The 25867-nt window shown below is 39.9% G+C and overlaps 1 protein-coding gene across 8 annotated transcripts in view; it reads right to left on the bottom strand.

Moving 5' to 3' along the window:
* adamtsl3 (ADAMTS-like 3) overlaps nt 1–25867 on the bottom strand; it is a 776875-nt gene that overhangs the window by 342338 nt on the left and 408670 nt on the right. For all 8 annotated transcript variants that reach the window (XM_072278334.1, XM_072278335.1, XM_072278336.1 and 5 more), the window contains one exon: nt 14683–14919. In XM_072278334.1, coding sequence (XP_072134435.1) covers nt 14683–14919 — 237 coding nt within the window. The remainder of the gene's footprint in view (nt 1–14682; nt 14920–25867) is intronic.

The raw sequence follows: 25867 nt of genomic DNA, 5'->3' as shown, positions 1-25867 counted from the left end.
AAATAGTTTCTTCTCCTCTGGCAACTGATTTCTGAATGCTTCATGAATACTACCTCATTTTTTCATGATTTATTTTTGTAATTTATAGCAATTTTATGTCTTTGCAATGTACTGCTGACACAGAACAACAAATTTCACTTCAAGTAAGTCAGTTGTACTGAACCTGTTTCGCAGTTTGCAAAGAAAAAAAATGTCAGGTTCCTTTATATTTTTCTCCACATTGTACGAGAGAAAAGGCTGTTGGAAGAGAAGGAAATGGACCTAATGAGTTTGCTCTCCTGGGAGCTGGCATAGATCTGACGGTCTGAATGGCTTCTTTCTCTGTCAATTATTTCAAAGGCTCCAAGAAAAGAAATGTTAAACTCCAGACCTGCTTCTTCTCTGAGTGGTCATTCATTTTTCTTCCCTCTCAGGTAAAGTGTTTCCTATCTCAATAGTAAAGTGTTTTTCTCCCCCTAATAGGTCAATTCTCCAAGGGGGCAATTTAACATAACCCACCTGCTGTAAACTCATGGGATCAGGCACAGCAATGGTTTAAACTCTGCCTAATTTTATAATCAAGCATGCAGCTTCCCTTGATACATCAATATACTGATAAGAATGTCTTTGCCATATCAAAGTGATTAAGCTGTGAAAACACATTCCTGGCTCAACTTTAACAAGTAACATACACTTGACAACTCCTTGGCTGAAATTTATAAGCACCAGCACAAAAGTGTAAAGTCTTCTATTCAAGTAATTAGTGTAAAACTTTTTGAGGTTTCAAGCAAAATTATATTTCAATTCCCACTTTGAAAATAATTAATTTTTTGATGCGTTTTAATTGCAAGAGTTCATCCAGCCTCTGAGGCTTAACTTGAGGGAGATTTAAACAAAGTCTTGTCACACCCACTCTCTTCATTTTGAGTTAGATGAATGCTTTAACCTCAGCTAATTAAATCTAGGAAAACAAGCTGATGAAGATTGAGAATGGAACCCAGCATCAAAGGTAAACCTGATACGACAACGATTGTTTGTCTCATAATGTTCACTACTAATGGAAATGAAAACTGAGTACAGATTTGTGGACACAAAAGCCTAGACATTTCAAAAGTATTCCTTTGGCTATGAAATGTTCAAGGAATTTCTAGTTGTGTTAATCGTGGTCTATAAATGCAAATAATTCCTTTAAGTTTTGTGCAGGAATGTTGTTCACAGATGTTGAAGATACTGTAATATACCATTCCAATGGGCAGCAGTTTTGGATTAAAAGTTGAAGTTTCAATATTATGGACATCAAATTACCTTCCCAGTTTTAAATAGCATTTCCAAGGCAAAGGTTATTGATGCATTGCTTTTGGTGGCCCTTGCCTGACTGCAAGATCGTTATGCTCCATTTTACTTTTTCTAGTTCACATATCTACAGTCCTCTATGAAGGATAAGCATTCTTGATGGAGAGGTGAACACATATTTCTGGGCACGATAAAATCTGCAGATGCTGTAAATCCAAAGCAACACACTCAAAATGCTGGAGAAACTCAGCAAGCTAGGCAGCAGCGATGGAAATAAGGAAATATTTTCTCATTTGGCTAAGAAGGCATATGGAATACTTGCCTATATTACTCAAAGCACTGAGTTCAAAATCAGGAAGATATGTTGCAGCTTCCTTAAAACTCCAGTTAGGCTGCACCTGGAGTATTGTAAACAGTTCTGGTCGCCCCATTATTTGTAGGATGTCAAGACTTTGGAGAGGGTTCAGAGAGGATTACCAGGATGTGGTCCAGATTAGAGAGCATGTGCCATAACAAGAGTTTGGAAAAATTTGGGTTGGTTTCTCTGGAGTGGCAGAGGCTAACTAGAGATCTGACAGAGGTTTATAAGATTATGAGAGGCAGAGATAGAGTAGACAGATGATACCTTTTTTCAATGATTGAAATGTCTAATACTAGAGGGTATGCATTTTAACTAAGGGGGTAATTGCAAAGGAGATGTGAGAATGAAGTTTTTTACATAGAGAGTCGTTGTGGCTATCCCTCGAGGTCGAGGATGATGGTATTTGTTCTGTTGATCTACTTACGGGCTCTCAAGTGGCTTATGAGTCTAATCTTGGCTTTGGAAGTTCTTCCTCATTCAGAACAGGTAGTTCCAGACGGCAGATCGGGCATTGGTTGTTGCTGCCTCTCTTTCCATTTTCTTCTCTTTTCTTCTAATTCTGCACATCTGTTGGCTTCGAAAGTTGCTGTTCCTTCTTGGATGATGGCTTGCCAGAGTTTCCTGTCCTTGGCATTGGTTTCCCAATTGTTGATGTCGATGTTACATTTCTTCATGTTGGCTTTTAAGACGTCTTTGAATCTCTTCTGTTGTCCGCCTCTTTTACGTTTGCCTTCTTTAAGCTGGGAGTAGAAGATTTGAAACATAGAGAGTGGTAGATGTCTCTATGGAGTGGTGGTAGAGGCAGAAGCATTCGAGATTCTTAAGAACGTGAGGAAAATGGAAGGATATGGACATTGTGTAGGTAGAAAAGATTAGCTTAGTTCGCCATTTGGTTGCTAATTGAATTGGTCGGGCAGAACAGGCTGAAGGGCCTGCTCCTGTACTGTACTGTACTGTTCTATGTTCTACCTCCAAATACCAAAAAGCAAAAGCAGGTGGATAGATGGAAGAGTGAGCATTAGAGTTTGGATCAGGCTTTGGCTAGTCACCAGTTTTGCTGAGCTGAGCCGAAATGAGAAGCTAATGATGAGGTGGTGGCATGGGTGAGGTAATTAGGAAAAGCTATGGATAGTGGTGGGGAGCAGCAGCATGAATCAGTGCATGGATTTCTGAACAAAATTACTTTGGTACTAATTAACAGCTGAGAAAGTAACACACATAAAAATTGCTGGTGATAGCAGCAGGCCAGGCAGCGTCTCTAGGAAGAGGTACAGTCGACGTTTCGGGCCGAGACCCTTCATCAGGACTAACTGAAAGAAGAGATAATAAGAGATTTGAAAGTGGGAGGGGGAGGGGGAGATCCAAAATAATAGGAGAAGACAGGAGGGGGAGGGATGGAGCTAAGAGCTGGAAAGTTGATCTCCCCCTCCCCTCCCACTTTCAAATCTCTTACTATCTCTTCTTTCAGTTAGTCCTGACAAAGGGTCTCGGCCCGAAACGTCGACTGTACCTCTTCCTATAGATGCTGCCTGGCCTGCTGTGCTCACCAGCAATTTTTATGTGCGTTGCTTGAAATTCCAGCATCTGCAGATTTCCTCGTGTCTGCGAGCTGAGAAAGTGATTGGTTTCTGGATCAGGTATTATTCAGCCAAGGATACAGCACAATTGAGAGCAGTGGCTGGGAAACTGGTGCAATGTACCCCAGGCAAAGACTGCCACAGTGCAAGACATGGGTACAGCTGATGCCCACTAACTCAGGAAATCCAGACATGCAAACAGCTGTAAACACAGTCTTTGAACAACAGTCCTTATGCACTTTCAGTAATCCATTTATTATCAAAAAGAATTACTGAAAATGTGTAATATTCAAATGTCTATGCACATAGCAATGTGATTGCTTTCCTAAAATACATACCGTTTCTTTAGTTTTTGTGATATTTATCTTCATTCTCCACGCAGCACTTTTCAACATATATTTAATTCTTCAAAAGATTAAGCACTGCTATTTTATGGAACAATGCCATTTCTCTTGTGTTCTGTTTGGGACAGTGAAGATGTCTGTATAATGTCACATGAAAAAATGCAAAATGCCTGGGAATGAGGGAAACTAGAACCTTGATAGAATGCAACATTCCTACTTAATAGTTCCCACACAGAAATGCACTCTGCCATGCGACTGGAATAACCCTCCTTCAGTATTTAAGTAATTAACAATCACAGAATTAAGCCATTTATAAAAGAAATGCCAATTGTGAGTTACTGAATTATTAGGGTCACTGGTAATGATGAATAAGAGACTAACCTTGTGTCCCTTGAATTACAGCTGAATAAAACCATTGAAAGCCACTTACACAAAACAGACTTAGTAGAATCCAAATATTGCAGAATGGAAAATTTTTGGAAAATGGATTCTATAATTAGCTTCCAACGGAAAGCAATAAAGAGCAAAACATTAGCTATCAAATGAAAAATACTCTGTTCTGTTTCTGTCAGTGAATTAACAATCCTTCATCTCTTATCTATTGCTTCACTCATTAAGATAGATCCATTTTTAGGAGTGTATCAAAGACTAAAAGTCTTAATCCAGACTATCTATCAAACCATATATATGTGATATACAGTATATGGTTTGATAAATGGACTGTACTAGGACTTTTTTTGTTTTTGATATACTCCTTAAAAATGGATCTATCTTAGAGTTATGATGATTTATCTGCATATAGCATTTTAACTTAGCAGCAAGCTTCTTTCCTGAGTGCAGTGTTTGCTTAACAAACCATAAATGGATTGAACTAGACCAACCTATTTTTAATGTCATCCTTACAATGAAGCAGAAACAAAAATGGAAATGAATTCACAGAAAGCAAATCCTTCACATTTACTACTCAAATACTAAGCTGACTATCTGAAGCCCCTACTCATTTACGATCAGGGAAATTTTCTCATTGCTATAAAGGAGTGTGTCTACCTTATAATGGAAAAGCACTTTCAGGGCGCTAATATAGACATACCAGGTTGAAAGAGCCACTGCAAAATATTCTGGTGCAATGAAGGCATCATTGTTTTTGTCTTCACTTTAGTGTGTTTCTTTGACAAAATTCTATGGCCATAGAACAATACAGAACACAAACAGGCTCTTTGGTCCATCACAAGTAAAGCCCTCCTCACCACTAAGCACATCTACACAGAGCGCTGTCACAGGAAAGCAGCGTCCATCATCAAAGAACCCCACCATCCAGGCCATGCTCTCTTCTTATCGCTGCCATCAGGAAGAAGGTACAGGAGCCTCAAGAGCCACACCACCAGGTTCAGGAAGTTATTACCACTCAGCTATCAGGCTCTTGAACCAGAAGGGATAACCTCACTCACTCCATCACTGAACTGTTGCAACAATTTAGGAACTCACTTTCACTCTTCATTTCATGTTCTTCGTATTTATTGATCATTTATTCTTGTTATTATTATTACTTCTTTTTTCTTTCTTTTTTGTATTTGCAGCTTGTTCCCTTTTGTACATTGGTTGTTTGTCCATCCTGTTGGGTGCAGTCTTTCATTGATTCTATTGTATTGCTTGTATTTACAATGAATGCCCACAGGAAAATGAATCTCATGGTTCTATATGGTGACATACATGTACTTTGATAATAAATTTACCTTGAACTTTGATGCTATGCTGAATTGATTAAACAAGTAATCAAACACCGAACTAAATTAGGCCCTACTGTGTTCAGAAGGTCCATATTGATATTCTCTATATATTCATCTGCCTGTCTAAGATCCTCTTGAATACCCCTGTTGTAGTTGCCTCCACTACCAACCATGACAGTGCATTCTAGGTACCCATCAGTCTCTGTGTAAAAAAACCTTTTCCCTGCAATCTCTTCTAAACCTAACAGATCTTACCTGAAATGCATACACTTCAATATTAGACATTTCAACACTGGGGAAAAGATATTGCCTGTCTATTCTATCTATGCCTCACAATCTTAGAAATCTCTACTGGAAGTCCACTCAGCCTCCCCCACGCCAGACAAAGCAACCCAAGTTTGTCTCACTATTTCTCATAGCAGATGCCTTCTAGTCACAGCAGCATCCTGGTAAACTTCTGCTCACCTTCTCTAAAGCCGTCATATCCTTCCCTGCAAAGGGGTAACTAGAATTGAATGCAATACCCCCGATGCAGTGCACCAATAGCTTTATAAATCTGCAACACAACTTCCTGCCTCTTGAACTCAGTGCCTTGACTAATGAAGGCAAACATGCTATACTTTATCAACTTGTACAGCCCCTTTTGGTGACCTATCAACTAGGACTCCAATATCCCTCAGTGCTGTTAAGGTTCCTATCATTAACTGTGTACTTTCCCTTTAAATTTGATCTCCCAAACTAAAACACCTCATGCTTGTCTGAATTAAACTCTATTTGCTATTTATCACCTATGTCTACAACTGATCTATATCCCACTAGATCCTTTGGAAATTTTCTACCCTATTCATAACACTGCCAATTATTGTATCTTGGCAAATTTACCAACAACCAATCCACACTTTCATCCAAGTCATTCGTATATCTCACAAGTGGTCCCAGTACAAATCCCTGCAGAACATTACTTATCAAGAACTCCAGCCCGAGTAAGTTCCACTGACCATTACCCTCCGTCTTCTATGGACAAGCCAATTCTGAATCTGAAGGGCCAAGTTCTCATCAGTCCCATGCATCTCAATCTTCAGGATGACTCTGTCATGTGGGACCTTGTCATGTACCATACTAAAATCAACCTAGACACCATTCACTTCTTTATCTTCATCAATCACCTTCAACCCATCCTAGAGCAGCTCAATTAAGTTAATACGCCCCATGATTTTTCGTGCACTAAGCCTTGCTGCCTATTCCTAAGTAAGCAGTGTTCTTCCAAATGCTCATTAATCCTATCCCTAAGAATCCTCTCCAATAACCTCTCTACCACTGACAAGAGACTCACCATTCTAGTTTCCAGGATTATCCCTATTCCACTTTTTAAACTACCGAACAACATTAGCTACTCAACAGTTCTCAGTAACTTCGCCTATGATTACACAGACCACAAAGCATCTTGTCCAAGACCACATTATTCTCATCTTTTGCATCTCTCAATCAGCTGGAGTCTATTTCATCAAAGCCTGGGACATAATGCTTTTCAAGAGACCTAACACTATCTTCTTCTTTATCTCAAAATGCCCTAATATACTAGCATGCTCCACAGTGATCTCATGATCCTTCATATCCCTCATCTTGGTAGATTCCAACACAAAGTAATTATTTAGGACCTTTTCCATCTTCTCTGTCTCCAAGCACATGTTCCCTCCTTGATCCTTGAGTTGTCCTACCTTCTCCCTAATTATCCTCTTGCTCTTGATGTGGATATAGTTTTTCACATAATGACCCAGCATGAATATAAGATTCTTTTTGTTAAGGTGGTTAATGTCCATAACCCAGTCCTCATGTCTGCTCAGGCCTCATATAAAAGAGGAACAGTTACAAGAATTGAAACTATTAAGTGATAAAAGACCTTTATCAAGGCATGTTATCTAAAGTAGATCAAGGTAGTATTGACAGCGGCTAAAGCATGCTTTTGGCTTTGGTTTATTTGTACAGATTTGTTGTTATATATCCAAAAAAGCTCTGGTACTATATTGTTGAGTGAAATTTTGCCATATGGTATGCTAACAAACTTATGTTAATGTCTGTTTAGTAATATTCTAAATTAATTTATTTGTGGTTAGATCATATCTCATCATATCAACACAGAGGCCGCGTACAAGAAGGGCTGGAGTTGCCTCTAATTCCTGAGGAGACTGAGGTCCTTTGGAGTATGCAGGCCTCTCCTTCACAGGTTCTACCAGTTTGCTGTTGCCAGTACAATCTTCTATGTGGTGGTATGCTGGAGCAAAGGCATCAACATGGGTGATGCCAATAGGCTCAATGAACTGATTAGATTAGATTATGAGAGCACTCATCCTTGTTTCTTGTCATTTAGAAATTTATGCATGCATTAAGAAATGATACAATGTTCCTCCAGAGTGATATCACAGAAAAACAGGACAAACCAAAGACTAACACTGACAGAACCACATAATTATAACATATAGTTACAGCAGTGCAAAGCAATACAAAAATTTGATAAAGAACAGACCATGGGCACAGTAAAAATGTCTCAAAGTCCCAAGTCCATTGACTCCAGAGTCCCCGCTAGCAGGCGGCAAAGGAAGAAACTCCCTGCCATAAACCTCCAGGCACCGGCAGCTGCCGATGCATTGGAAGCACCCGACCACAGCCGACACTGAGTCCGTTCGTCTGAAAACTTCAAGCCTCCGACCAGCCCCTCCGATACAGCCTCCCGAGCGCCATCCTCTGCCGAGCGCCTTCGACCTTGTCCCGGCCGCCAAAACAAGCAAAGCCGAGGATTCGGGGCCTTCTTCTCCGGAGATTCCAGAGCACACAGTAACAGCGGCAGCAAAACGGGCATTTCAGAAGTTTCTCCAGATGCTCCTCCGTACTCTAATGTTCGAAAGGCTGTTTCTGTTATAGGAGTTAAACTGGACACACTGGAGGCTGTGGTAGAACAAAGGACCCTATGGAAATCCTGGCAATTATGGACAATGTTTCTCACCCTCTGCGTTCCACCTTGGCTGAACAGAGGAGCACTTTTAGTAATAGACCAAGACAACTGTGCTGTTCCAAAGAGTACTAAATGAGGTCATTCTTACCCTTGGCCATTAGGCTCTATAATGAGCCAATCTATAGCCAGGAAAGTGATGACCCCCTCCTGTTAGACCATTTGAGGTAACTTATTTTTTATTCTTTCTTACTTCTCTTCTAATATTTGAATGTCTATGCACCTGTACTGCTACTGTGACACTGTAATTTCCTTTGGGATCAATAAACCATCTATCTATCCTGTGGATTTTACCTTGGTTATTCAAGGGATTTCCAGGGGTTGAGTTAGCTCTGAATTCCACTCCATATCTTCATGTTAACATTCTTCCTCACTTGTTATCCCAACCTGCCTGCTCTCCGAGGATCCAGATTGAACATCCATTAACGCATCCTAAAGCCCGAGTGCTTTCCTTTTTTTTTGGGAACAACATTTGCCTTTCAGTGGAGCAAAGGGAAGCTTGTTCTTTACATTGTATGAAGTAACAGGGGTTAATTTTTCAACTGCAAGCTCTTGGCATGAAGTATTGTCTATTGGGAACATATAGCAGTAAATTGTGTAGACAGCCCATGACTTTACATCCTTTTAAAATTATTGGAAAGAAAATTCTCGGCTGTGTTTGCACAATTTCCTGATTTGCATTCCCAGCAGGCTCCACGCCAGAAGCAAGCAAGCAGAAAATTTACTCGATAATTCCTTCATGTCTTTCACAGTCTAATCTGGAGGTCCTTAGCTCTGGCTCAGCCCTTAAACATTCAATTTTTAGCATCTTAGCTGCAATAGCCAAATGATTCAGTCACCTTACTCTGATGTTCTCATAGTTATGATCTTTGAAAGTCACTTATTTCTAGAATGAAATGCAGACAATCAATAAGGTACAAGGACACAATGAGGTAGACAGTGAGGTTAACAGTCCATCGTATTGTAGTAGAGGACTGTTCAGGAGGCAACTAGAACAATGTATGTACACTTATTTTCATTTTATTTAAATACCTTCCTTCGGCACTCCCACTGAGTACCAATCCTTAATCCTCAGAGACCCAACAATGACTTTTTGCTCCAGTCTTCACTTCACCCAAAAACCCACAAGACCCTTAGGTCCTGTCAACATCCTCCTGCTATCAACAGGCTCTGAGTGGGTTTCCAATTCTGGCCTTTCTTCCTCTTCCATCCCTGGAACTGTGTTGAGATTTCCATTTGGGATCACTCGGTGCCTGAGGAAAGTGTGCAAGGGCTAATCAGCAGCACCCAATAACCTGGGCATATTGCTGTTGTATCAATAATAATAAATAGCCCTTTTATTATTTACATGGCATTCAATTCTGCTACATTCCTTTTGCCCTTCACTATCTTCTCCACATTTTCTGAAACTTAGTCAGCATGATTTCTCTCTTGTTCTTCTGCCTTTCTTGATTTATGTTGAGCACATTCAGCTTTTATTTTAATGAGCATTTTCAGATATTAGGTCACTTCCTGTAGCCAGGAAGTACAAGGTGGCATAAAAGCACATTGGCTGGCAGCAGGCCAGAGGTTTATGCTGGGAGCGAAAGAAGTTTCTATCTGTTTCCCCCGCAGAATTGCTTGTAAATTGATGTTATTTGTTTAGAAGTTAATCTAAAGGTATCAATAAAATTTTGCTGAAATAAAATGTTATTTTGAGTTTATTAGACACTCACGTAGATGGTTTACACATATTATTTACCTGTAGTATTTATTTGCAGGAATCTTATAATATTTATCTGCAGGAAACTTAACTAAGTTCTTACTTATAAGACCATGAGACGATAAGACATAGAAGCATAATTAGCCCACTTGGCCCATCGAATCTGCTCCGCCGTTCCATCATGGCTGATCCTTTTATCCCCTCCTCAGTCCCACTCCCCGGCCTTCTCCCCATAACTGTTGATGCTGTGTCCAGTCAAGAACCCATCAATCTGTGCCTTAAATACACCAGCAACCTGGTCTCCACAGCTGCCTGTGCTAACAGATTCAGCACCCTCTGGCTAAAGAAATTTCTCTGCATCTCTGTATGAAATGGATGCCCCTTTATCCTGAGGCTGTACTCTCTTGTCCTAGACTCTCCCACCATGGGAATCAACCTTGCCACATCTACTCTGTCTAGTCTTTTTAATATTTCAAAGGTTTCAATGAGATTCCGCACTTCCCCCATATCCTTCTGAATTCCAGCGAGTACAGACCCAGAGCTATCAAACATATCTTATATGACAACCCTTTAATTCCTGGAATCCTCCTTGTAACCCACCTCTGAATGCTGTCCAATGCCAGCATATCTTTTCTTAGATGTGGAGCCAAAACCGTTCACAATACTCAAGGTGGGGCCTCTCCAGTGCCTTATAAAGCCTCAGCATCATATCCCTGTTCTTGTATTTCAGACCTCTTGAAATGAATACTAACATTGCATTTGCCTTTCTCACCACCAACTTAACCTGCAAGTTAACTCTTAGGATGTTCTACACAAGAACTCCCAAGTCCCTGTGCATCTCAGATTTTTGGATTTTCTCCCTGTTTAGAAAATAGTCTGCTCATTTATTTCTACTACCAAAGTGCATAACCATGCATTTTCAAACATTGTATTTCATTTGCCACTCTCTTGCTCATACTCCTAATCTATCTAAGTCCTTTTGCAGCCTTCCTGTTTCCTCAACACTACTAATGCCTCCACAGTCTCTGCCTCTACCTCTTTCAGAACCCTAGGGTGCAGTTCATCTGCTCTGGGTGACTTATGCACCATTAGGTCTTTAAGCATTTTGAGCACCTTCTCCCTTATAACTGCACTCACTTCTCTTCTCTCACACCCTTCAACATCTGGCATACTGCTAGTATCTTCCAGTGATGACTGATGCAAAATACTCATTTAATTCATCTGCCATCTCCTTGTCTCCTGTTATAATTTCTCCGGCCTCATTTTCTAGCAGTCCTATATCCGCTCTTACCTCTCTTTTAGTTTTTTACACATTTGAAAAAGCTTTTACTATCTAGTTTGATTTTCTTTGCTTGCTTTCATATTTCATCTTTTCCTTCCTAATGATTCTTCTGGTTGCTCTCTGTAGGTTTTTAAAAGCTCTAATCCTCTATCTTCTTATTAATTTTTGCATTGTTGTATGCCCTCTCTTTTACTTTTATATTAGCTTTGACTTTCCCTGTCAGCCACGGTTGTACTATTTTACCATTTGAGTATTTCTTCATTTTTGGAATACATCTATCCTGAACCTTCCTTAGTTCTCCCAGAAGATCATGTTATTGCCGCTCTGCTGTCATCTGTCCCAGTACCTCCTTCCAATTTACTTTGGCCAACTCCTCTCTCATACCACTGTAATTTCCTTTACTCCACAGAAACACTGCTATGTCAGACTTTACTTTCTCCCTATCAAGTTTCAAGTTGAACTCAGTCATATTGTGATTACTGCCTCCTAAGGATTCTTTTACCTTAAGATCCCTAATCAACTCTGGTTCATCACCTAACAGTCAATCCAGTGTAGCTGATCCTCAAGTAGGCTCAATGACAAACTGCTCTAAAAAGCCATCTTGTATGCATTGAACAAACTCGCTCTCTTGAGATCTATTACCAACCTGATTTTCCGAATCGACCCGTATGTTGAAATTTCCCATGACATTCATAACATTGCCCTTTTGACATGCCTTTTCAATTTCCCGTTGTACTCTGTGGTCCACATCGCAGCTACTGTTGGGAGGCCTGTATATAACTGCCATCAACCCACGAGCATTCAACATCTTCTGATCCTATGTCACATCTTTCTGCTGATTTGATGCCATTCTTTACCAGCAGAGCCACATCACCCCCTCTGCCTAATTTCCTATCCCTCCGATACAATGTGTAACCTTGGACATTAAGCTCCCAACTACAACCATTCTTTAGCCATGATTCAGTGATGGCCACAACACCATACCTGACAATTTATAATAGTGTAAAAAGATCATCCACCTTATTTCTTATACTCTGTGCATTGAGATATAACACTTTGAGTACTGCAGATGCTACTCTTTTTGATTCTGCATCCATAATACACTGATACTCACCCTGCTGGCTGCAATTCTGTCCTATCAATTGCTTGCCCTTCCTGACAGTCTGATAGCACGCAATCTTTGCTTTTTCACCATCTGTCCTATCTTGAGTCCCTTCACTCCGGTTCCCACCGCCCTGCCAAATAAGTTTACACCCTCCCCAAAAGCTCTAACAAAACTGCCTGCCAGAATAATAGTTCCCCTTTGGTTCAGGTGCAACTCGTCCCTTTTGTACAGGTCACACCTCCCCCAGAAGCAATCCCAATGATCCAAGAACCTGAAGCCCTGCACCAGCTTCTCAGCCATACACTACCTGCCAAATCATCCTGTTTCTACCCTCACTGCTTCATGGCAAAGGCAGCAATCCAGAAATTACTGGCCTGGAGGTCTGCTTTTCAGCTTTCAGCCTGGCTCTCTAAATTCTCTCTTCAGGACCTCTTTACTTTTCCTTCCTGTGTCATCGGTACCAATATGTACCAAGACATCTGGCTGCTCTCCCTCCCCCCATCCAAAATGTTGTGAACGCAATCTGAAACATCCCTGACCCTGGCACCTGAGAGGCAATGTACCATCTGCGTGTCCCGTTCACGTCCACAGGATCTCCTTGTCTGATCCTCTGAGTATTGTGTCTCCTATCACAACCGCTCCTCACTTCTCCCTCACCACGGACCCATGCTCAGTTCCAGTAAGCTGGTCTCAGGGGGAAGTTAACCCCCACGAAAGTACCCAAAACAGTATACTTATTATTGAGGGGAATGGCCACAGGGTGATCCACGCTAACTATTCAGGTTTCCATTTATGCTGACAGTCACCCATCTACTTGCCTCCTGCAACTTTGGGGTGATTACTTCCCTGTAACTCTGATAGATTATCTCCTCACTGTCCCAAACAAGCCAAAGGTTCCCTAACAGGGCCTTCAAGGAGCTGCAGCTGGATACACTTCATGCAGATGTAGTTCCTTGGGAGACTCTGAGTCTCCCAGGACACCAACATCCAGCATGAAGAACGCACAATGGCCATTTACTACCCTAGGTACAGCAAGAGAAAAAAAAGGGAACCTTAGCAGAAATTTATCCAGAGCCAATGCCTCTTCCCAGAAGAAGCCTCCTTAGAGCCAAAACCTGACAGTCCTACTCTCACCACAGGCCTACTCCCAACAATGGCAAACCCACTTGTCCCTTCTGTACTTTTATTTAATTCGCTGTGCTTTGCCGCAATGAGCCAGAACTCCCGTGAAGCTCTCCTTTTCAACAAGCGTCACTGGCCTGGAAGAAACCTCCTTGCTCCCACTGCTGAATGGGCCGCTGAAATATCTGTGTATATTAACTTGTGTGAATGGAATAGTGCAGTAATTGCACTGTATTTTGGTGTTTCTTCAGTTTCACTCCTTATTCACTATGCCATGCCATTGGGTCTGCAATAAAACCAAGGAGCTAGGAGGCTGTACCCTGACTCTCATGTCATTTTTGAACAGGGTTTCGCTCCAATTTCTAGTTGATGTTACAACACTTCAGCGGGGGCTGTACACTTGTACTTTCAACACAACAAGTATCACATCCACCTCTTTTCTGCTTCATTTTACTGCTCTAACTCTTATTTATCTGAATTATGGATTTGGCTGGCTTCCTTTTCCTCCTCAAGAGGATCATAATTTACATTAAAATACCATATAGCATTTCTAATGTGACAAGAAATGACTCAAAATATGGTCGCAACTCACTTCACTTGAGGACAAATTGATTTCCCTACCCTATCCAGCTTACATTTGAGAGATGGGAGAATGCAAGCAAAGAACACAAAATTTTATCATGATACCTTAATAGATGGTGTCAAAACAATAGTCACTCGGGAGTGAAGTTATACAGTATACTGTTAGTGCTTTATTGTCTATAAATACTTCTGTTAAAGCACCATACATTATTCTTTTTAGGTCACTGACTCTTCATCAGCACCAATTTTAATGAAGAGTAGTCATCTTGAGCCCATTTTTTCTCTCTACAGATGCTGCCTAACCAGATGAGTACCTCCAGCGTTTTCTGTTTTAAATCTCCAGCATATGAAGTTTTTTTAATTTTCATTTATAATTTCTTCATTGACATCTACTTATTATTTTCAGAATGCATAAACAGGATTACAGTACTTAGGAGTATACAATTCAAGAAAATGAATTAGGTTTAGGAAGCACATATTCATTCTATAGGTCTTGGTAATGATAGCTCTACGATAAACATAAAGCCTTCTATAAATAGATTTATTCCAAGAAAATATGAAGAATCTCCAGTGAAAATTAGGGAAGAGTACGTAAAGTTACCTGACAAATTCCACTGATGCACATATTCAGAGACTCAGTATTACATCGGGTCCCATCGAGCACTTTGGGTGATAGCTCCACGACCAAGTTTGTTCCCCGGGCTTGACATTTGAGTGCACACTGAGCTTCTGGATCGTTGTAGACAGGAATCCACTCATAGTACTGCCCTTGGTACTTCACATCATTGTGCGCAGAGCACTGCTGGTGCCTGAAGTCACCAGCATCAGGGGGACAATCCTTCAGAAGAAGAAAATGGAAGTGAATGCCAAGAGTTGATCAATTTTCTTTGTAAACTTTATATGGTCCTAATATTTCTTGTAAAAATATATAGTACACCAACATTAAGTTGAAACTGTTGCATTATATCATACAAATATTGAATGCAATCTTCTGCAATCCAGCTGATGGCCAAGGCCCAAAATACAACTGATCTCTAAGATTGAGCAGCATCAGGAATCTACTGATTTCATTGACATAAACAAATTGCAGTTTATAAATTGATTCATATAATTTTGATTTGGTGCTGTTACAGCATGGGAGTAAACCGACTGTCATTGTCAAGGTCACATGAAGAGCGAGATCTTCAATGCTCAAAACAGCATCACTGGGTTTCTTTGTACAACAAGCAACTAATCTAACATTGTCACTTTCAGCTCATCATTCCCCATTAGGTGTTGCAGGTTCATCTGTCTTTAAATAAGAACCAGTGAGATTCAAAAGCTCCCTGCAGATAAACTATAATTGGTTATTACTTGGGAGGTTATTGTACCCCCAGAAACATGCATGGAAGATTGGAAATCCTGCCTAAAAACAAGGAGATACATTTCCCAACAGGCAGTTAGAAATGTGTGCAGATTTTTCAACTGCAAAACATAGTTTTCTTTTGGAGCAGCCTTATCCAAACATGTAAAACATTGATCAAAAATACAACATCGAAAAGAAAATCAAATTTTAAAGCAAAATTACATATTTACAGTAGATATGCTGTTGAACAATCATGTTTAAAGACAACATTTGAAATATCTATTTCTTCCATTTTAGCAGCTGTGCTAATTTATATTCTCAAATGTTAGTTATCAAGTTCTATCCAAATTAGACGACACAATCGATATCAGCAAAAGCAATTAACAATACATAGTGGTAAGGTGGTTAATAGTGAACTGGACTAATCATCTAGAAATGTGGATTAACAATGTAGATACTGAAGGTCAAACACCATTTTAAATTCAACTAGAAGTCTTGAACTTTGAAAACATGCCATCAGTAATAGTGACAAGATTATTGGATATTTGTGAAAAATCATTTGCTTTATTGTGGCTGTTCAGAAAATTTTTACCCCCCTCCCCCCACATACACAGACGAGGACTCACTTCTATGCAATCAAGACCCATCCATACAGTTGACTCTTAAATGATTTCACAAGCTACTCAGTCGTAGCATTGCCACTATGTTGACACAGAGAAAGAGCAAAACCTATTACACCACCCAGCATTGATCCAGGCACCAAATCAGAAACAGTTAATTAGTTCCAAGCCAACCACACAGACATAGTTTTGCAAAACAACTGAAGGCTTGCATGCAAACCTGGGACTGACATACTCATAGAATCATATCTTATGGACAATAGATCAAATTTCTCCAATAATGTTCAACTCCTCAACAAATGAAACAGGCCACAAGTCCAGCTGCTTTCATTTATAGATAGAGAATTGGAAAGTAATGTTCACACCATTAAAATGCAAAACAACTGTCATTTCCAACAAGAGAGAATCTAAATAATTAACTTTGACATCCATGATGATTGCATAATCTACCACTTAGTCCTGGAGGTCATTGATCACCAGAAACTCAACTGAACAAGCTAAACAAATTCTGTGGCTTCAACAGTAGGTCAAAGGTTGTGGGTATCATGTAGTGAAAGACTCAAGATTGATGGAATTCTTCATATCCACCTGGATTAATGTAGCTCTTGCAACATTCAAGTGCAACATTATCCATGAACAAGCAGCCTATTTGCTTGGTATCCAGTTCTCCACCTTCAAAATATAGTCTCCAGTTCAGGTTCAAACTGACTACAGTATGTGCTACCTCCAAGATGCTTTGTAGAGATTTGCTTAGACTGCTCTAACAGCAACATCTAAACTTGCCACCATTTCCTACAACTTCAAAAGAATGATTACAATGGTTCAAAAATGGTGAGGCAGCACCTTCTGAAGGCCAGTTAAGGATGGCAAAGAATGCTGGCCTTGCCACCAACAAACAGATTACGGAAAAGGAATGTTTTTAAAATCAGGGATTTCAAATTATGAAAGGAGGTAGATATGGAAATATTGAAAGAGAGATATATATTGAATGGGAGAGGGGAGGGGGGAACTGAATAAATATTTAGTCAAATGATGACTATTTAGATTAAGATCTCATAACAATAATTCAATCATTAAAAAACTGACACTATATTTTACAGACATTTTATATATTTTATTAATTTAGGCATACAGTTGCCAAACTCCCCCACACATCATTTTATTAGACGTGGTGAATGGAATTTTATTGGACACACCATTATCGCAGAATGAGCATTATGATGAGTTGAGTTGGATTTTCAGAAGAGTTTTGATAAAACCATGGGAAAGGCTACCAAAGTGAATGGCATCATAATTGTGAATAAATCCAGCATAAGGCTAACACAATTACCAAATAGAAAACATCAGACAATCATTAGAAGGAGAAAATTGGAAAGTAGAAAGTATTCACTGGTGGGTTTCCTGGAAATTGTCATGAAGATCATTCCTACGCTGAAACATATACACCTGTGACTTAGGGACAAGAGTAGGCACTCTGGCTCAACTCTCCCATTCAATGAGACCATAGCTAATTCCTGTTTTCAGTCTAAAACAAGAGTATGGATTTAGATACCACTGGAGATTTGCAGATGATATTAAACCAGGAAGGAATAATGGAATTAGAGGAAACAGTACTCAAAAGCAAACTAAAAAGCATTGAAAAAAGAATCAGTACAATAAAAGATAACATTTAAGCCAAATTAATTTAGCATTTTGCACTATTGAAGAAATGTTAACATTTTATGGAAGGTTTAGTTGTGGTACTCTATGACTACAGCTATCTTGGCATTTTGAGGCAGTAAGGCTTTTACTCATAATGGAAATTAAACTTTGACAAGTTGCTGCCGTCAGGTTAGTCTTTGGCAAACACAGATTTATATTGGAACTAGATTAGAATGGAGGTTTAAGATGATTACTAGGAATAGCAACACAGATGAAAAGAGGATTTTGTCCAAGTTCCATGCCATCTTGGACAATGTCTCCCATCCACTACATAATGGACTGGTTGGGCACAGGAGTATATTCAGCCAAAGACTCATTCCACCGAGATGCAACACAGAGCATGATAGGAAGTCATTCCTGCCTGTGGCCATCAAACTTTACAACTCCTCCCTTGGAGGGTCAGACACCCTGAGCCAATAGGCTGGTCCTGGACTTATTTCCTGGCATAAATTACATATTACTATTTAATTATTTATGGTGCAACTGTAACGAAAACCAATTTCCCCCGGGATCAATAAAGTATGACTATGACTATGACTATGAATGAGGTAAGGCTTCTTCATTATCTTTCGAGTAGCACTTAATGAGGCACTTGGAGGTCATTTATCACTAACTTCCTTTTATAATCATAAAGCACGGGAACAGACTGCTCAACCAATTAAATCCACAATGGCATCAGGTAACCATCTACACTTATTTGATCCTTCACTAATTCCAGTTTCTTTAATTCTTCCCACACTTGATCAATACCTCCAAATTCAACCATTCAGGTAGCCAGTTAACCTACCAAGCTGCACATCTTTTGAATATGGGAGGAAACCCCAGCACCCAGAAGACGCACATGCTATCACAGAGCGAATGTGCAAACTCGCTATGGACAGCAGCAGAGATTAAGATGAAAGCAGTCACTCGAGCTGTATCACTGCAGAGAACTTGTCTTGCTTTCTTCTTGTACATAGTTGAAGTGTTTAGGAAGTACACTGCTGCAGCATGCATGAACTTATAAAGGCAATGAAGGCAAGTCCCTCTTCCAAGCAACACACACAGAATGCTGGGAGGAACTCAGGGCATCTATGGAAAAAAAAAGTACAGTCAAAGTTTCAGGCTAGAACCCTTTGGCAGGACTGGCAAGTCCCTCTTCCAAGTCAGTTTCTGGTTTCAGACCACAGTTTAGTTTTTATTTCTTTAAATGTAAATTGTTTTGTGTGTCTCTGACCAGGGTAATCATGGGGATAAAGAGATAAACATAGTTACCTGGTCAGTGAGTAAAGGAGCTGTTAAAAAGTCCCTCTCAAAACTATAAATGCTGGAAAGTATGCTCACAAAAACTGCACATGCACAAGCAGAAGGAGCACTTCAAGGATAAGTAACACCACTGAAGGAAGCATTACCTGTCTCTTTGTTGAGTTCATTGCCTGAAGCCTACCTCTATGAACTTGTATCCTGAATATTTTTACAAGCAACTATGTAAAAAGTAAATTGTACTATATGTCAAAGAGTATGTCAAGATTTATTGTAAACAGTAACTAAAACACATATCTCTTTTGTGTACTCTTGTAATTTACCCTTACACAACATGTACTGGCATGATATATTAAGGCAATGCTAAAATGCCAGTGATAAAAGATCCCAAGGGCTTGCAAGGATTATGTGCAATTGATTTGTATCCTGACAGGTTGTATTGTGGTCTGATATGGTAATTCAAATGCCCAGGAATGTAACGAGCTGTAGAGAGTTTTGGATTCCGCCCAATATATCATGGGCTGTTCCTCCTTACCATTGACTATCTACGTGTCTATCTACACGAGATGCTTCCTCAGGAAGGCAACATCTATCATCAAAAATTGTCACTGATAAATTCTGGTGTTTAAATCCAAGGTTCTTTTAGAAGTCAGGAATGAGGCATGAAACTTTTTGCTTCACAATCGTTTTATTAAGAGTTGATAGAACAGGAACAGAACAGTGACAAGGGTCTACTACTTGAAGAGAAAAACTCAAGATGGTGTCTAACATGAAACAGCTATTTTTATACTGCTGAGATAATAAAAATTCCATTCATAGCTATAGATAACAATTAACCACCTACAAAGTACTAATTTGAATCCTGAAGTACCAAGTTAACCAAAGAAAAAGCACTTATTGCAGAATGGTTAAGACAAAGAAGCTTCCAGAGCTTTCCAGAATTATACTTTGTATTGCACGAGGCATACTAAACTGGTATGCATATAAAGACTACTTAAAATACAAGCAGATAATTAATTGTTAAACTGCAAAGAAAATGACAATTAAACAGACTAATCTAAGAATTAAACAATCTGATCCAAAAACAACATCTTGCAGCTAACATCAGGCAGGATGTAAAGAAGCCTGGAGTCCCACACACCACCAGGTTTAAAAAAAACAAATTCCCTTCAACCATATTTCAAAAGAACCAACTAGTACAACCCTAATCACTACAGTAGAGCACCACTTTGATCACTTTACACTCAAATGGATTTTGTTCTATTCGTGCTCTTTCTGGAAAGAAGGTGTGTAAAATTTGTGTTTAATTTATGAGTTTTTTTCTTGTGAATCCTGCTTATTTGATGCTATGTACCTGTGATGCTGCTGCAAGTAAGTTTTTTATTGCATCTGTGCATATATGTATTAATGCATATGACAATGAACTCAACCTTGATCTAGGCCACCACATGGTGCTGACACTAGGAATCCCATTTGTTTGCCAGGAATAGCTTGTCTTATTCAGACAGTACAACTTTGTTGCAAGATGCTCTCTGTTGTACTTTTCAGAAACAGACACCTATAAATCTTCAACAACTTGATTGCAGCTACTGGTCCTTGCGCATCTGTTTGCTGTCCATTACTGCAGAGCAATGCTTTACAGCAAGAATACTTTGGCCAACTTCCACATCCACTGAAGATATCAGATATTCATATTTGGAAAATGGAAATTCTATTTAATAAGCTTTCCTTCTGATATTTGTCACATTGAATATCTGTATTCCAAAGGTTTCCCTTACAGTTAACATTCAGACAATGACCTGCTCAATAACCGTTTAAGAATTGAAAATCATAGGTGGTCAATGTTAACCACTACGGACACCTCCATCATGTCGATTGGTATCACCATCATGAATGGGATAGACTCAACACAGATTTGGCAAACAAAGCTGGGCAAACACAAGATCCTGTGGACCTTCGACAACAATAAAAACATACAATGTCACATTATGTAATCGCATGACCTGGCATATCCCTCACTCAGGATTCATCCTGGTTGAATGAAGAGTGCAGAAGGACATCTAGGAGCGGTAGCAGTTATATTTGAAAATGAGGAGGTACAAGAGCATTATGAAGCTGCTCTACAGGCCTATATACAAGCTAAACAGAACCAAAAGCTCTGCTGTCCTACCACACTTCTTCATAAATAGTGCTGGATATTTAAACAGGAGGAGACAAGTGGAAATGAAAGGATGATGCACTGTCACTCAGAAGTGCAGAGTGGATGATCCACTTTGGTTTCCTCCAGCGATCCTTTCCAACACATAACAACCTTGCACAGATCAATTCATTCCTCATGATGTCAGGAAAAGACTGACAGCATTAGCTACACCAAAGGCTGCAGAACCTGCAACACCAGAAATGTAATATTGAACACGAGCGCTCCAAAGCTAGCTATTCCTCTAGTCAAGCTGTTCCAGTACAGTTACAACACTGGCATCTACTCAACATCATGAACATTGCCCAGGTATGCCACATTGACAAACAGCAGGACAATCCAGTAAATTACAGCCCATTCTGTCCCCACAATCATCAGCAATGTGCTAGCATTCGCCATCGGGTCATAGAGTCACACAGCACAGAAACAGGCCCTACAAGCCAAATGGCCCATACCAACCAAGATTCTCTCTAAGCGAGTCCCATTTAACCCCATGTGGCTCCCTTTAACCAGGGTTCCCAACCTGTGGTCCATGGACCCCTCAGTTTACGGTAGGGATCTAAGCCATAAAAAAATGTTGGGAAACCCTATCCATGCATGTCTCAATGGACCTTGTTAGTGTTGTCATTATAAGCAGTGTTTATTCACCAATAACTTACTCATCAATGGCCATTTTGGGTTTCACCAGGGAACTCAGCCTCAGGCCTTGTTTTTAGTAGTTCAGAGGTGAGATGGCATCAATATAGTATTTGACCAAATGTGATATTGAGGCAGCCTGGAAAATCACTCCAGTATTTGGGTTTCACATCTCACAGAGAAGGAGATAGTTGAGCTGGTCAGAGGTCAGTGAACCCAGTCCCACGACCATAGTTCCTCAGGTAAGAGCCCTTACAGTAGATGCAATCACCTTCAGCTACTTTACGAATCACTTTCCTTCCATGATGAGGACAGACGCAGGGATATTTGCGAAAGGTTGTAGAATGTTCAATTACATTCAGAGCTCCTCAACACATGGAGCAATTGATGCCTATATGCAGCGAGAATCACCTGAGTAACTGCTGAAATGTGCGATTAGTCTGGTAGCATCTGGTTTCATCTGGTACAATGGACCAAATGGCCTCCTTCTATAAACCTTCTATTACTCTACTCAAATCAGATGTTCAGAGGCAGGAACACTCTTCAAACCCAGCTTGGCTATCTCTTGCTTCTTCACCTCATTGGGAGTACAATATATTTATTTCCTGCTAATTACCATTCTTTATTAATAAACTGCTATTGAAGCTCTCTATACTATTCCAAAGGAAGCTGTGGAGCAGATCAATGTGCTGCTCACGGTACTGTCTGATAATAAGTAGTTTCACTGAAGTTTTGACAAATTCAGGGAACTCTTGAGAATCCCAAATTTAAGAAGCACACAAATTTTCTGGTCTTGTGATTGTGCTTAAAAAAAATTGTCAAAGGTTAAAAGTACTAAGCAGCATTTAACATACTGTGTGGCCAAGAAAGAACTCTAACCCACAAATTAAGAAATTTGAGATAATGTACAACTTCCAATGTGGACAGCATCCAACAAAAACACAACTAAATTTGGAAAGAATAATAAAGATTAATGATAAAAGCTCTTCATAGATGAATTAATTGAAAGTGGTGTATTGAGAGATTAAGGGAGGTGTTTTACAGAAATTTGATAAGTTAATAAATCATAAACATTTATTTTAAGCAGCAATATTAATCTAAAAATGTATTAAAACACGCTGTCATTCAAGAGTTCAGAGACAAAACAAAGAATGATGGGATGTTTTAAGATTAATTGGACACAAAACTTGCATCCAAGCTTGCGTGTTTTATGATACAAAACTGCACGCGCTTATGCATGTCAATGGGAATAGTGGGTGAGGTAGTCATTGACCAGTGGAAATGTACAAGGAATGCACAATGATGGGTTATTATTAACACTGGCATTTGAGAGTGACTCACCAGCATATGCCCCTCCTTAGCAACTTGGGTCCTTACTTGCATCCCCACCACCTGCAAACAGTAACCGCTGCTGACTGATTTCCACCGGCTGTTATCAGATTTCTACAAGTATCTGTGCTTTCAAAGGCCCTTTAATGTTGCTGAATTCTAGAAGGAGTCATGTGACAGGTGCTGAAGGACTCCAAGGATTCCGCAGAAACCAGCTACTTCTGGACAGGCAGACACCAATTGGCATCCTATTGGAAAACAGCAGGCCAGGGAAAATAAGCAGAAAGCTGGCAAACTTGGAGTGGGCAGGAAGGAAGAGATGAGGAAGAGCTCTGAGCAAGGGGTCATTTCTGCCCAGACTGTCTAGGGAATAATTCACCTTCCTGAATCTCAGTGGGAGCTGTCTATGTTTCTGCCAGGTTGTCCTGACTGGAATTATTCACCTGCTGCTGCATTTTGCACCTCACCTTTACAACTTACTGCTTGGGTTTAAGTAATACAGGCAACCTTTAACAGGTTCTCATCAGTCATCATACTGAAGTCTCCTCTGAGGCTGGGAGTTAATTAAAAATACCACCATGGGGATAAACAGGCCGTGCCAATTTATCATACTGCCTGCACCTGAATCGGTTAATCCTGAACCATAATCACTTTGGCTATTCAGAGAGGCCATTGAAATTTGCTTGCTTCATTATCTTTAAAGCAATGTAACTTGCCTCTTCTTGTCCACAATGTGAAACCTCTACAACTTAAGACCACTTTTCTGCTTTCAACCCCTTGGATCCATTCTCACCTGAAAAGCAAGTTTCAATTTAAGCAAGAATAAGTGAGAGTCAGATTTCATCTGGCATCTAGCTCATGAAATGCTTTGAACCTATTTATGAATCCTACATAAGGTGATGTCAACAATTCAAGAAAAGCAGGAGACAGTTGTTGCTGGATTTATCCCCACCCTCATGACTCACGACAGTGAAAGGTCTATTCAAGCCAAAGATCTTCCCTCCACCCTCATAGCCTTGCAGATTAAGTTATAGTCTCTCAAATTCAACTTGATTCCTCTGGTGCCAAGTTTGTGCACAAGATAATGACCAGATTCCATTTTGCTTATGTTAAATCAACAGAGTCCTTTATTACTGTCACCTCAAGGCATGCAACCATTTCATGGCCACATCTGTAATCTCACTCAAACAAGTCAATGTAAACAGCAAGTATTCACAACTATTTAGAGCAAATGTCTGCTTGATTCAGTAGGTAACATGAAGAAAGAACTTGAATTCATAGAATCCATATATGAGGGTAGCATTTGACTGCAAATTAATTATTTTGAAAGGTGATCCCTGTTGCAAATTAGGTAAATATCACCATCAAGGTAAAATTACACAAACTGTTTTATATGCAAGGAATTCCATGTTTTTCTTCAAACATATAGTTTCATATGTACTGTAACTAATTGGCAGATGGCACATTGGTTTAATACCTCAGATAAAAGACAGGACTTCTAACACGATGGAAACCCTTCTGTACTTCTTGCTCAAAGTGCATTTGGCATCAACAGCTTTGAGAGAGGCCAGAGTTACTAACAGATCCAGGGCTCACTTTTGACTCGGGTTCAAGCTCAACTACTGATTCAAGGCAACTGAAGTCCCATCACATTACCTAGTTGGCCATAAATTCACCAAATGCAAAAAAAAGTTAGGATCAATTCACTGATATTATTTCAGCTGAAAACAAATTCACCTCAATATATTTTTGACGTGTTAACAGTGATTGCATTTGAAATATAGTCTCTGCCTGCAAAGTTTTATGGGACTTTCTATTCCATTATATAGGGTCAATAATAATTCAAATTGAGAAGAGCAGCATTTGTACCTTTGGGGTTCTCAGGCTAAAGCAGTGATGATGGCAGGTAGTGGGCATGGTTAATAATATTTATAAAATAACATACAAGCAATGTCAGCCATTCTCCATGCACATGGAATGAGTGGAAATATTCTCAACATGAACTACAGCATCAAGATCCTAGGAAAGAATGCATACATGAAAAGATCAATGCTGCCCTGTTGCCGGAGGTAGGGCCAGTGACCTACAGATAAGGATGTTTACTATGACATTGTCAAGACCCTCACGGGTCATTCTCAAATTGGTACCTGTACAAAAGAATCATTGGAAACTTTTTGGGGTGGCACGGTAGTATAGTAGTTAGAGTAACACATTACAGTGCCAGTGACCCAGGTTCAATTCCACCGCCCCCTGTAAAGAGTTTGTATATTCTCCCCATTTCCTCTAGGACTCCACATTCCAAAAACATAGGCGTTAGTGCATTTATTGGTCACTTGGGTGCAATTGGGTGGCGCAGGATCATTGGGCCAGAAGGGCCGGTTACCGAGCTATATCTCCAAATGAATAAAATGAAAACTTCATGAATATTAGTCAGGCTAAAGGAAATGGGCAAAAAAAAATAGACCTTTTAGCAGATGGGCAAAGGACAGAATTCATGCAAAACTCAGTTATGCTATGCTATGGAGGAAGGATGAAGGAACAGGAGGCCGTGTAATCACAAAGAACAGGCGCCAGTTTGCCCATTACGAATATCCCGGTTCCCTAACCGTCACAGGGCAGGGCACTGCTGAGAAGAAAGTAGCTGTCAGCAAAGAGAATATTTCCTGTTTGTAGTGACATGAGGAATCACCAGAACTGGGAATTCCTACTGGGATAC

The sequence above is a fragment of the Mobula birostris genome, chromosome 14, assembly GCF_030028105.1.
Source record: "Mobula birostris isolate sMobBir1 chromosome 14, sMobBir1.hap1, whole genome shotgun sequence".
NCBI classification, from domain to species: domain Eukaryota; kingdom Metazoa; phylum Chordata; class Chondrichthyes; order Myliobatiformes; family Myliobatidae; genus Mobula; species Mobula birostris.
Note: the sequence above shows the minus strand (reverse complement) of the source record. Positions and strands in the feature narration are given on the sequence as shown.